The sequence below is a fragment of the Symphalangus syndactylus genome, chromosome 1, assembly GCF_028878055.3.
Source record: "Symphalangus syndactylus isolate Jambi chromosome 1, NHGRI_mSymSyn1-v2.1_pri, whole genome shotgun sequence".
Lineage (NCBI taxonomy): Eukaryota > Metazoa > Chordata > Mammalia > Primates > Hylobatidae > Symphalangus > Symphalangus syndactylus.
Window position 1 is genome coordinate 130,108,289 of NC_072423.2, and position 14,585 is coordinate 130,122,873.

Here is a 14,585-nt window from a genome sequence, read left to right on the forward strand (position 1 = left end):
GCACCAAAGTATGCAAAAGATTGTAACCTAAATGATGTTTCCTGGCAGTTTTGAGCTCAGCTTGAAACATAAAATTAACGAGTGTTCTTCCTCTTTCAGGAGAAGTAACTATCTGATCAAAACTCTCATACTCAGCCTCGACACACACACACGCACACACACACTTAGACTACTTCTATTATCATTTGTCAGGAATCTTTTTTATTTTCTAACATACCGATTTTTTTTCTGAGTATTTACTTTGTGGCACTGGGTCAAATCTGTAACTATAGTGGATATTGCTGGCTGTCTATCCAATCTCCATTCACCTTTTCCTCGATAGCAGAACCCCTAAAGTGCCCATATTCTCACACACACACACACACACACGCTTCCCAGCCTCTCTTGAGAGGAAGTGTCTATATTAAATAGATGTTGTTGAACAAAGCCACTGGGAAAGTTATTTAAAGGGTCTGAATCAACTGCCAGATGCCACTTTCTCCCCTTTCCTTTTCTTTCCTGTTTGGAAGACTAACAGGAGTCCTCCGGAGTTCTGGCAGCCATTACAAGACCATGAGAAAGTTCTGAGGCTGGAAGGCTGCATTAAAGATGCTACAGAAGAAAATTAAAACATGCTTGATTAAAATATAGAACTGTAGTAACAATCCTAGACTATGTCTACCTCCACACTTTGTGCTAAATGATGAAAAAAAAAACCTAATATACTTAAATCATTGCTAATTTAGATCTCTGCCATTAGCAACTGAAAGCACTTCTTTACCAATACAGAGATATCACACAAAAGTTCCTTAAAGTTTATACTATTAATCCCACTTTACACAGATGTGAAGTCTTAGGTTAGTTTTATCACTTGCTCAAGTTACTCATTCATTGGATAATATTGGACTGACCCCATACTGAGCACCATTGATTGGACTGGTCAGCATCTGAATGTAGTGTTTATTTGACACCAAAGACTGGATTCTTAATCACTGCATTTTGCTGCCTCTCTGTTGAGTATGCTTCCAGATTTCCAGACCCACACAATTTGGGGGGCCTCTTGGATAGATGTGACTGGTAGATATTTTCTCATCCAAATAGAAGCTTGGGATCTTCTTTGTTCTCTTTCACTTCCTATTCGACAAAAGGCACATTTCTCAACTTTAAATAAATTGGCCTACTGGCCAACTCTGCATGGAGTAACGCTTCTTTTTTCTTTCTTTTCATGAACATATCTAATTCCTCGGAGCATTCCTATGAAAATCTGTTGTTGGGATGAGGTCAGCTTCCATAAAAAGTATGTGCAATGCAGTAGGTGCCCAGCAAATGTTGAACAAATTTATACATTAATGAATGCTATTTCCACAGCAGTCCTGCCTGGGATATTGATTTCCAAGTTTTGTTTAAGACAGAGTCTCACTCTGCCACCAGGCTCAGGTGGAGTGGCGTGATCTCAGCTCATTGCAACCTCCACCTCCCAGGTTCAAGCGAGTCTCCTGCCTCAGTCTCCTGAGTAGCTGGGACTACAGGTGCCGGCCACCACACCCAGCTAATTTTTGTATTTTTGGTAGAAATGGGGTTTCACCATGTTGGCCAGGATGGTCTCAATCTCTCAATCTCATGATCCACCCGCCTTGGCCTCCCAAAGTGCTGGGATTACAGGCATGAGCCACCGTGCCTGGCCTTCCAAGTTCTTTTTAGAGAGCTATTCGTGTGTTCTATCTTGTCATGACAAGTAGAGATTCCTCTGTGAGGGAAATGTGACTGCCTAGGTGCAGTCCAGTTTCCTGTAACACCAAGTGGCATATCTTTGTACTCACAAATGAAAGGTTTATGTGAAAAGTTTTACACTACAAAGATTTTAGAAAGTATCTTTGCTAATCAATGCAGTCCACTGTAGAGATAGGAAACAGGCTTTATAATAAGAGACAGCTGCCTTCCGATTATGATTCTGAAACTCTTCACCTGTGGGTTCTTAGGTAAGTTACTTAATCTGAACCTCAGGTTTGTCCATTTGCAAAATGGGACAGTAATTCCTATTTTTGTAAGGGTTATAAAAGGGAATGTATAAAAAGCATTTGGTGGAGTACCTAGTTCATAGTACATGACAAAAACTATCATTAGTGAATTTTTCCGAGTATTTCAAAATTGTCACTTCCGGTTGGAGACTTTTTCTAATCCCCCTATTAAAGTTAACCATCCCCTCAGTGGTGGCTCCTCAATGCCCCTTATCTTTCACTGAAAACAAAACATCTAAGAAAGGTTAGCTGGTTTTAAGCATCTCTCTCTCAATTATACTAAACTATTCTGAATGCAGGATTTTTCTTTAAATCCTTGGTGTCTGGCACAGGGAAAAAGTCTAGTAATTGAAGAATATAATGCAATGCCTTTGTTACAGGAATAAATGTGAGTTGAAATAAGTCAGTAAGGGGTGTGCTATAGGGCAATTTCTGGTTTTCAATCTAAGAAATTTTGAAAGGCATATTCCCTTTTTGGGGGTCTTGGTCCAGGTCTGTAAAATGACTGTGGCCCCTGCAGGCCTTGGTTTGTCACACAGAGACATATGAAATTTAGCAGCAGCTGCCGCGGGTCACTATCCTGAACTGGAGAGGAGGGGATTTTCTTATTAAAATGCTAAGAAAAAAGTGAAAAACTTGCTGGAGTGTATACGGTCATGCACTGCCTACCAATGTTTTAGTCAACTATGGACCACATATATGTTGGTGGTTCCATAAGAATATAAGGTAGCTGAAAAGTTTCTGTCACATAGTGACTTTGTAGCCATTGCGATGTTGTTAGTACAATGCATTACTCCTATGTTTGTGGTGATGCTGGTGTAAACAAACCTACTGTGCTGTCAGTCCTATAAAAGTTCAACACATACAATTATGTATAATACATAGTACTTGATAATGATAATAAACAACTATGTTACTGGGTTTATGTATTTACCTTACTATACTAATTATATACTAGGTTATTTTATAGTGCACTCCTCATACATATATGTTTTTGAAAAGTTAACAGTAAAACAGCCTTAGGCAGGTCCTTCAGGCGGTGTTCCAGAAGAAGGCATCATTATCATAGGAGATGACAGCCCTATGTGTGTTATTGCCCCTGAAGAAGTTCCAGCGAGACAAGATGTTGAGGTGGAAGACAGTGATATTGATGATCTGTATAAGCCCAGGTGAATATGTATGTTTGTGTCTTAGTTTTTAACCAAAAAGCTTATAAAAGAAAAAGAAGAAAAAAAGCTTGTAGAATAAGGACACAAAGAATAGTTTTGTACAGCTGTACAATGTGTTTTAAGCTGTGTTATGACAAAGTCAAAAAGTTTACCAAATTAAAAAACTTATAGAAACTTCGTTTGTTTTAGATGGAGTCCCGCTGTTACCCAGGCTGGAGTGCAGTGGTGTGATCTCTGCTCACTGCAACCTCCGCCTCCTGGGTTCACACCATTCTCCTGCCTCAGCCTCCCGAGTAGCTGGGACTACAGGCGCCCACCACCATGCCTGGCTAATTTTGGTTTGTATTTTTAGTAGAGATGGGGTTTCACTGTGTTAGCCAGGATGGTCTGGATCTCCTGACTTCATGAGCCACCCGCCTCGACCTTCCAAAGTGCTGGGATTACAGGCGTAAGCCACCGTGCCTGGCCTATAAAAACGTTTTATAAGTTTTTAAATTTGTTACAATAAGCTAGGACTAATTTATTATTAAATAAAGGGAAATATTTTAATACATTTAGTATGGCCCAAAGGTACAGTGTTTATAAAGTCTACAGTAGTGTACAGTAATTTCCTAGGGCTTTCATTCTCACTTAATACTCACTGACTGCCTTTCTCAGAGCAATTCCAATCCTACAAGCTCCAATCACGGTAAGTGCCCTATGCAGATGTAACATGTTATTTTATCTTTTATGCCATGTTTTTGCTGTATCTTTTCTATGTTTAGATACATAGTTATTTACCATTGTCTTACAGTTGCCTACACTATTCAGTGCAGTGACATGCTGTGTAGGTTTGTAGTCTGGGAGCAATAGACTATACCATGTAGCCTAAGTGTGTTGTAGAATTTACCGTCTAGGTTTGTGTAAATACACTCTAGGATGTTTGCATGATGGATTGCCTTGATATGCATTCTCAGAATGTATCCCCATCATTAATCAACACAGGACTGCACTTCTTTCAGTATATTTTAATAGTTACAGAAGATTAACTCCTAAAGTTATTTATGTTTTCATCACTAGATCTCAGTGATATTTCTGCTGAGACTGGATACAAAAGAGTATGTGGGGTTCTCAGAAATTTACACAGTCTTTATGAAATTTATCTGCAGGGTCTTAACTTTAGTAACTCTGGTTGTTGGTATATTAGAAATAATCTATTCTTAGTTGGAAGAAAGGTCTGCACTGTCTTCACTGATGTGAACTACAGTTATGCTTACCAGATGAAAAAAAAATCATCTGCTAAGAAGTGACACTAGGCATTTGCAAATGTAAAGCGAGATTTTTTTTTTTTTTTTTAGTCCATTGAGAGATCTGGATTACAAATGCAGCTCTGTAAATGTAGTTGTCATAAATGTGCTTTGAAATGGCATTAACTGATTGTTTCTATCACATCGACAGCCTCAGTTAAAAGCTCCTAAGGGAATTTAACTTTAAACATAAAGCCTGCTGGAGGAATGACAAAAATGCTGCACTCACTAATTAAATTTAAATTTACAATAGGAACACGACTGAAACTAAAATTCCAAGGGCTTGCTGGAGCAAATACAGTGAGAAAATTTTACTCTAAAGACTAGACAAATATTGAGCCTTTTACAATATTTCACCCATTACCACCTCCTTTTGCTCATTGCTATAAGGTAACAACATGCCCACCACCCCCTACCATTTCCCTTTTCCAAACTTAAAATTTTGCAGAGGCACACACACACACAAAGCTGAAAGTGGACTGGGAAAAGGGATTCACTTACAGAACTCTTAAATGTCAGGGCAGAGCTGAATGAATGGGTAGTGGATCCCGTTCACCACAGCTGCCCTAAAATAGGTTCCTTCAGCTGATGACCTGGCGCAGGCATCATATTTAGCCTGGGGCTCCTCCGGTGGATGAGGCTCTGCGAAGTGGTTACTCCAAAGAACTGGACCCTGGGAAGGTCACCAGGCCAAGAGCCACTTATCTGCCTTGCCCAGCCTGTATCCTAGGAGGGCTGGTATGGTGCCCCCTGCCTTTTCCTACCCAAATTACCCACGCTCCTACACACTTCCCCACCCCTTCCGCGCAAGGGCGGAGAGACCCTGGCCCTGGGTCAAGCCTGTGGCAAAGCAGCCAGCAGCGCTCCAAATATTAACAGAGAGCCGCGGGCTGCAAAAGTCTGGCACTGGAGCCTTGGACAGCAAAGTGAAAGGACCACGGAGCGCGTGCGTCCTCGTGCCTGGTGCACCTGCGGGTCCCCCGGGGGGCGCTGCCTCAGCAACCACCGTCGCCGCCCAGACTGCGGGAGCCGCGCCCCGGGCAGCCTGGAGTGGGGGAGCAGAGATGAGCAGCGACTCGGACCGCCAGTGTCCTGTGGACGGTAACGACTCAGCGCGGCTGCCGTTTTTGTCCTTAACCTCCCTCGTCTGGGTTTTAATCTCCTTACTTTTTGACCTGGGGACTAGAAGTTTGGTTATTTCCTTGTAAAGCGGCTGGGGTGGGTAGAAAGTCCCAATCTTCATGGATTTTTTGCTCCATTTTCTGTGCCTGAAAGGTTATTATTATTATTTAGAATCAAATGAGTTAACTTTTATAAAGCGCAAAGAACCGCGCCTAAGACATAATGGGGGTTTGTTAAATAAATGCGTATTGAGATTTTACTGCTTGGCGAACTGCCGCACGTTTCCCTAGTTAGACTGGAAGTACCTGCCCTGTAAAAAAGATGATTTTGCTTCTTTTTCGGGGACAAGGACAGCATCATCTCAGTCCTTTCACCTGCAGCCAGCTATTCTATAAACAGGGGTTAAAAGCGGCTATCCTCATCTCAGAGTAGGTGATGCCCTTAATGTTCTTTGGATCAGAGCTGCGGATTGAGAACGGGGACCTTAGTTGTTTAAAGATCGTGTACAGCAGAATTCCTCCAAGCTGTCTTTATAACTCAGGTGCCACTTAGTTCTATTTCTGTAAAGTAATAGTTACTCCTTCTTTGAAAGGTTATCATTATTGTTATTCAGGTATTCTCACTAACTAGTTGTTGACGTTTTAGGAGTGATCCTCCAGGAATAACTCCTCTTTGTATCAATAAATTTTTTGAATTGTGCTGAATACAGCTTAATGAAGTCTCAAAGTTGAAGCTCTCTGGGGGCATCTGCTCAACAGGTAGGTCAGGTAACTCAGCTAGGGTTCCCTGCGGATCAGTCATTTTCAGGGCTGGGAATTTGGCACAGTAGTTGGTGAAGCAGAAACCATTTGGCTGAAAGAAATATTTCACCTTTTATTGTCCCAGGGAGAGTTTCCAGCATAACTGTCCTGAAGCCCTTTTAAAAAAAAACTTTAAAAGTTGTGTTATCATTATTATTTTTATATATGGCATAAAACCTGGCACTTAGAATAGTGGTTACCAGAGGCTGGGGAGCAGAGAGGGCTGTACAAAGGTAGGTCAATGGATATAAAGCTGCAGTTAGGAAGAATAAATTCCAGTGTTGTATTGCACAGTAGGGTGAATATAGTTAATGATAATGTATATTCCAAAAAAGCTAGAAGAGGATTTCAATGTTCTCATCACAAAGAAATGACAGGTGTATGGTAATTATCCTGATTTGGTTATTAAACAATGTATATATGTGTTGAAGCATCACATTGTATCCCATAAATAGGTACAATTATGATGTCTCAATTAAAAACAAAAGTAAAACTTAAAAAGAAGAAAAACAACTCACACTGAAAACTGCTAAGGCCTTTTCTCAGACTTTTATGTTTCTAGGGTCAGCACATACTTATTTAAATATTCGGCTAGGCTGGTCATGATAGCTCACGCCTATAATCCCAGCACTTTGGGAGGCCAGGGTGGGCAGATCACTTGAGGTCAGGAGTTTGAGACCAGCCTGGCCAACATGGTGAAACCCCACCTCTACTAAAAATACAAAAAATTAGCCGGGTGTGGTGGTGGGTGCCTGTAATCCAGTACTCCAGAGGCTGAGGCAGGAGAATCGCTTGAACCTCGGAGGCGGAGCCTGCAGTGAGCCAAGATTCGCACCACTGTACTCCAGCCTAGGTGACAGAGCAAGACTCTGTCTCAAAAAATAAATAAAATAAAATAAATATATGGCTATTTGAGAATGGATTGAAAAGCATAGATTATTTAGGAATCCTAATAATACAGGAGACTTCTTTATGTGAAGGAAGGATGGTTAGAATAATTTTATCTGACCTTAACCCTACTCTTGTTTTGTTTTTAACCTTAATTCTTGTTTTAAAGCCATATAGCATAGTCTTCAGAAATATGATAGAAACTTTTTTTAAAAAACAACAAAAAAAACCAAGGTATCTACTTTTCTTAGATTAAGCATGTACCTTGTAACAAAGCATGTCTGTAGCTTGTGGTGACTTTGGTAGCTGAATATATGATTTATAAATGGTAAAGTTTGAAGTTTGCCTTAAATCTGAATTTCTGAAAACACCACAATTCTTGGGTTGCTCTCTGGTTATTCTTGAGCAGGTGATAAGGCAGCAACACACCTAATTATGCCAAATGCTTGCTATGGCATCTTAAAAGAGTACAAGACAACTATCTGTCAGACTTAGTAATCCTCCAAGTATGTATGATGAGATCCTGAAGGTAACATTGGATTAGTATGTTAAATGATATCTTGTCTTAAATTCTCTTGTTGAATATCTGTTACAGACCTATACATTATGGAAGAATACCATAGGGAATCCTGTTGCAGATAAATAATTCTTATTCTGCTCTTTATGCTTTGATATCATTTATGATCTTGCTGTAGTACATGCAAGAGATGTTTAAGCAATTAGTTACATCAGATTCAAATGTTCGTTATATTAAAAATGAATGATTCTTCAGACTCAAATAATGTTTTTTTCCTCTATCACTTGAAATAATAGCACAAATTTCCATTCTTCCTGAATAGCTTTGATTCTTGTTAAAACATGTTTAAAAGAGAAGTAAAATTCTAGTTTTCATGGTGGGTCAAAAATTTGTTGTTGAAATGCTGGCTTTTATACCGTTATAAGACTGGCATGTTGTAATAACATTGAAATCATGACATTTGGGACCAAAATTTCTGTATTTTTTTTTTTTTTTTTTTTGCCCCTCTCTTGATTTTCTCTTTTTCTCTGCGACTTTTTCATTTTTTATTTACTTCTTATAATTTCAATGAAACCCCCAACAGGCAAAATTCATCACTGGGTGCATGGTCCCTACTATTGCTGTGCTGAACTACAAATACTATCTTATCTAACCTTCAGTAACAAGTCAATAGGGATACTATTATGGTCTGCTTTTTATTTTATTTTATTTTTTATTTTAAGGAAACCAAGGCTTGGAGAGGGTAAAGATCAGCTCTGGGCATTAAACCCAGGGCTCTAACTCCAGAGTCCCACACCCCTACACTCCTAACACCCAATCCCTGGCCCTGGCCTATGTTACAGAATATGGGCCAGTGACCTGGAACAGCCTCCTTTGCCTGCCTCTGCTGGGACCACAGGAAGAATGCTGGAAAAGACCCTGAGATGTGTGTGGCTTTAAGTTCCTTGAAATGACAGTAGCATTCTTTCCTCTTTGAGTGGGAAGGATGGGGAGAAAATCTGTCAGTTTTGGAAGGTTTGCACTCATGGTAGGGCTGGATGTGGCAGTCCTGAGGAGGCAGCTCACTGCCCCTCTCAGGGGCATGTATATGTGCTCTGCTGTTTGGTTGCTAAGGATCAAAGCAGCTTGGCTCTGAGGGAAAAGGGCAGCACCCCATGGGATGAACTCTCTATAACAGCCCTTTTCTTGGGGTAGGTTTACTGATTCTGTTCCTCTCAGATCATGACAGATGAATCCATTTTATAAGGCAGTACCCTGGGAGCAGGCAGACTCACCACAGCTGTTCTCTTGTTGGTAACCACAGGAAGGAAGGAAGGAGAAGAATGCAAAGTAAATACTCTAGCCGACAGCCTGTTCAGATTGGGTCTCTGGATAAGCGATTTAACCTCTGTGAGCCTCAGTTTCTTAATTTGTAAGGTAGGGATAAAAATATCTACTGTTTAGGATTATCATGAAGATTAGGGATAATATGCACAATGCATGGCAGGTAGTAGGTTATAAATAGACTTATTATGTTCAGAAAATTGTATGTGAAAGTTAATGAGGTTATTGAAATGTGTTAGCACCATGTGATTTTATAGGAAGAGCCCATGGTGATGTTCACTGAACTCCACAATGCTACCAAGAACAATCTCATATTCACCTATTGATGAAGAATGTCCACCAGCTGCATGATTACCCCACACTCTATACATTTGGTCTGCTGCTGAGTCTTTGTAATTTGGGCTTTCAGTTTTAGGAAAGAATGAGTAGTTAATTTGCATATTAAAACAGGAGAATGAATTAAGAGTCCAGGTGATTCGTAGGGAGGTGATTTTCAGAAAGCATTTTGGTTACTGGCGTAATGGAGTTACTACCACAGATGTTTCAAGATTTTTATCTCTGTTCACTGGTTTTTCTAATGTATTTGACAAAGGCTGTATCGCCCATATCATCATTCTTTTTTACATGCTTGTAATTCTATATATCTATTTCTTGCCTGATGTCTATGAGGGTGTGGAATACATCTGTCTATTTACTGCATCCCCAGCATCTAGCAAAGTGCCTGGCACATAGTAGGTACATATATTTAACATGTGTTTGTTCAGTAAACTCATACATGAATGATTTAGAGAGTGACAAGAATAATGACAATGCATAATTCCTGAAATCTTAAGTTCTTTTCACCTTTGCATTTAAATCTGAAGTTCATATTCACTTTTGCCTCCTTGAAGCTGTTAGTAATAGTAAAAATTAGTAACCATTTACATATCAAACAAAGAGGCATTGTTTGGAACATCTAAATATCTAATAGCTGGATGGCTAAAATAAATTATGGTAGAGTATAGAATACTATGTGAATGCATTTCATGTGTGGACAATGACTACACATTGCAAGAGGTTCTCGGTGGCTAGATAGCAAAGAATAGGGTTTGTCTCTAGGTAGATGGGATTGTGAATATTCCTTAAATTCTTTTGATTATATTTCTGATTCTTATGTAAGGAATTTGCATTGCTTTTACAAGGAGGGAACACAGTATAAGAAGTATAAACTATGTATATTATAGATCACTTATACTGTACCACCTGTCACTAGGCACTTAAGGTTGTCTTCTCAGCTAATTTTCTAAATTTGCCCTCCTCTAACTCTTTTTGAACGTTTCAGTAGTTTCCAACCTCTCAGCATTCCAAAATTGCATAATTGAGTTAAAAGAGATGCATCATTTAAAAAGAAACTCAAAGTAGGGAAAAAAAAAAGTTAACTCGAATCCAGTGACTAAGAATATTAATTTTTCAGCATGTTGCCACGTTAAATACATTGCTTTGCTGTAAATCATAGTTAACTTTTGGTTTCATTTCTGCTTTTGGCTTTTCCTTTGTTATGTAAACATTTTCTGACAGTTCATGAATACCTCCTTTGTAAGTGTTCCCTAATTGTTTCACATGTGTGCTTGAGGTGTTTGCAAGGTGGCCACCATTGAATATCATTTCTTTATCTGCAAAGGCAGCTCCAGGAATGAGAAACTTTGTAAAGTAAGATGGCTTCTGATATGGTTTGGCTGTGTCACCACCCAAATCTCATCTTGAATTGTAGTTCTGATAATCAAGACATGTCATGGGAGTGACCCAGTGGTTTTATAAAGGGCAGTTCCACTGCACATGCTCTCTTGCCCACCACCATGTAAAACATGCCTTTGCTCTTCCTTTGCCTCCCACCATGATTGTGAGACTTCCCCAGCCATATGGAACTGTGAGTCCATTAATCCTCATTTTCTTTATAGATTACCCAGTCTTGGGTATTTCTTCATAGCAGTAAGAAAATGGACTAGTACAGCTTTTCTCTCTTTTTTTAAATTAACATTTGGGAATAGAGGTATGAATAAGTAAACTTTTAATATTATACATTTATATATATTGCAAAAATTTTACTGTTGGTTCTACACTGTTTCTGGGAGCATATGATATTGTTTTCTAACATCTGGTTGCTTCTTTGGTTTTCTGACAGAAGTGGAATTCAGGGTCCCTTTTTCCAGGATCCACCAGCCACATTACTTTTCCTTTCATGTAGGGAACTCTTTTTCACTCTTAAAGGAAAGCCCTACTTCATTCTTAATATTTTCCCTCATAGGCACTCTGATAAACTTGTTGAGTGCTCTTGAGACTGTCTCCTTGTTGTTATGCAGCCCTAATATATACTCCTCCTCTTGAAGAAAGAATAAGAAGTCCTAATGAGAAGTCCTAATCTCTTGATTTGAAGGCAATACCCCTATTGGATCCCACTTGGGGATAATAGGTATGGAATGGGAAAAATCCTGAAAAAAAAAAAATCTCAAAAATAGAATCTGTCCCCACTAAATCTGCTGCTGACACTCAGGGGTTTTAGAACACCCCTCTTCTCTCTCCTCCCCACTTGGCTTTCACTATGAGCTTCTGAGAATTCCTGAGGGTCTCTGCAACTCCATAATGGTGATTCTGTTTTCTGTTTATTAAACTTTTTTGAATTATGAGGGATGCATACATACAACACCTAAATATTATTTTGTACACTTGTAACCACCACCCAGATGAGGAAATATAATTTTGCCATTGTCTAAGAAGACTCTTCTATGTGCCCCATTCCCGGAGCTCTTTTCTCCCCTATAAGTAACCAGCATCCCGATTTTGATAGTACAGTTGGCCCTTCCTAGCTGCAGTTTCTGCATCTGCATATTTAACAAACTGCAGAAGGAAAATATTTTTAAAAAAATAGAAATAAAAAACACAATACAAATAACAAAAATAAAAACAATACAGTATAACTACTTACATAACATTTACATAGTATTAGGTATTATAAATAATCGAGATGATTTACAATATACAGGAGGATGTGCGTAGGTTATATGCAAATATTATACCCTTTCACATAAGGGACTTGAGCAGCCTCGGGTTTTGGTACCCATAGGGGACCTGAAACCAATCCCCTGTGAACACCAAGCATTGACTGACATTACTTTCTTGCATTTTTAAAATAGCTTTACCATTCATATATGCATTGCTAGTTATAACAATTTAGTTTTACCATTTAAAAACTATGAGATGTCTTTTTAATGTATAGATTCTCTCTCATTCTTTTCTATTCTTAAAACTTACCCGTTGAAGAACCTGCGCCATTCAGCTTATAAAACTGACAATCTGGATTTCACTACTTTTGTGCTCACGGTTCAACATTTTTCCTAAAGACTGCCTCTTAGTCTCTTTTCTGTTGCTTATAACAAAATTCCCTAAACTAGATAATTCATAAAAAATAGGAACTTATTTCTTACAGTTCTAGAGGCTGGGAAGTGCAAGGTCCAGTGGGTGCATCTAGTGAGAACCTTCTTGCTTGTGGGGATTCTTTTCAGTATCCCAAGGTGGTGCAGGGCATTACAAGGCAAAGGGGCTGAGAGTGCTAATGCACAATCTTAGGTCTCTTTTCCTCTTCTTATAAAGCTACCAGTTCCCTTCCTATGATCACTCATTAATTCATTAACTCAATAATCTATGAATGCTTTCCCAAAGATCCAGAGACTTCACAATCCAATCACCTTTTAAAGGCCCCACCTCTTAGTACTGCCACATTGGGAATTCAGTCTCAACATGAGTTTTGGAGGGGACATTGAAACCACAGCACCTTCTTTTTAACTCCAGTTTGTACCACCCTAGTGTGTCCTCCTTCTCAGTCCTTGACTGCATATGCTAAGTACTCTATTAAGTAACAGCTATAATGAGGTGAGGTGACACACCATATTGGAGTCCAGGCTCTACCAGTTACTGAAGTGTAGGCACTGTGGGCACTGAACTATGTCCTTGGGCATGCTGCCCAAATTCTGAGGTCCAGCTTCCTTATCTGTAACTAGTAACAGAGCCTGCCTCACAGAGTAGTGGTGAGGATGACATGAGATGATACCTGTAAACACTTAGCACTGCCTCATTCTGTACGTACTCTCTCTATATTAGCTGCTGTTATTATGATTATCATTGTTAAGTAGAAAGAAGTGGCAGACTACATTTGTGACTGAAGCTCCAATGTATTCTAACAACTCCATTGACCCTGGTTTTGTCCACTGTCTATCTTATGCTTCCTGCCAGGAGCTCTAGGCTGTGACCTTGCACACAATAATATTGATTGGGACCCAGAAGCTCCATTCAGGCTGGATGCTGCAAAGCAATCAGAATTGTCTAGTCTTCTCTGTATAACACAGTTGTGGTGAGCAAACAGTTACAACATGAATTATTAGCATAAAGCTAACCCCATGCTGAGAAGTTTGCATTCTACCTCAACAGGCTCCAACAGCACTGTTTAGGTCAGAGTCCCCTCCTTCAATGAAGCCCCTTTGTCAGACATTGGTATCCCACCCCACTCCCCCATCCCTTGGCCTTGCCCTGTCCTCTTCTCACCAGCCCAAGTTTGCTCTTGTTGTGTCCATAGTTTGTTTTTTATAATGCAAAACTGCATAGTTACTCCTGGGGGAGGGCCTTGCTTACTTCTGCAGAAACTATGGATACTGTAAAAATTAGTGGTGAGAAATCAACACCTTGTCTTTTGGTGTGCAGAAATGGCTCCGTATTGCTTCTTCTTTTGGATATATCTAGTCCTCTTGACTACAGTACATTCCTTAATCTAATCCTTAAATTCCAGAAAAAAGTATGAAGTCATTTTATGTATTGGGCTTCTTATTAGGTGATCAAGTATTTTATTGAGCTCTTCACATTCAACTCTTCAGTTCTTGTATTGGTTTCATGAACCATTATAATGATTGGTAAAAAATGATGTTCTCATTTACCAACTAGTTCAAATATTAGTAATTTTCATTGTGATGCATTATGGGGCAGTTTTTCACACTTTTATATTTTAAGCCTTTTGTTGATGTGTATTTGGAATTTTTCAAATTTATTGCTAGTCTGTTTTTGATCTCTTTATTAATTTTCTGGCAATTATTTCTTTTATCTGCCAATAGTAAAATATTCACATTCATTAAATTGCTTAGAAATAAATACTAGTTTAAAAACATAGGCTGGGCAGGGTGGCTCATGCCTATAGTTCTAGTACTTTGGGAGGACAAAGTAGGAGGATCACTTGAGGTCAGTAGTTAGAAACCAGCCTGGGCAGCATGGTGAGATCTCACCTCTATTAAAAGTAAATATATAAAATTTAATTTTATAAAAAATGTATGAAATAAAATTTAAAATAAAAATGTAAATGCTGTCTTATTTATAGTAGATTGAAAGATAGTTTATATAGAAGTCTGTTTTGTTGAAAAATAATCATCTGTTTATACATATGAAACGGGAATTGAAAATATTTA

The 14,585-nt window shown here is 39.0% G+C and overlaps 1 protein-coding gene across 9 annotated transcripts in view; it reads left to right on the forward strand.

The window, feature by feature from the left end:
* The window catches only part of GADL1 (glutamate decarboxylase like 1), a 300,401-nt gene that overhangs the window by 123,515 nt on the left and 162,301 nt on the right, over positions 1 to 14,585 (forward strand). The window contains exon 1 of one of the 9 annotated variants that reach the window (XM_055284811.2): positions 5,470 to 5,553. The exons of the other annotated variants lie outside the window; for them this stretch is intronic. Within the exon in view, the coding sequence (XP_055140786.1) occupies positions 5,517 to 5,553 (37 nt within the window). The 5' untranslated portion in view covers positions 5,470 to 5,516. Of the gene's footprint in view, positions 1 to 5,469; positions 5,554 to 14,585 lie in introns of those variants that run through there. 9 annotated transcript variants of the gene reach the window in all.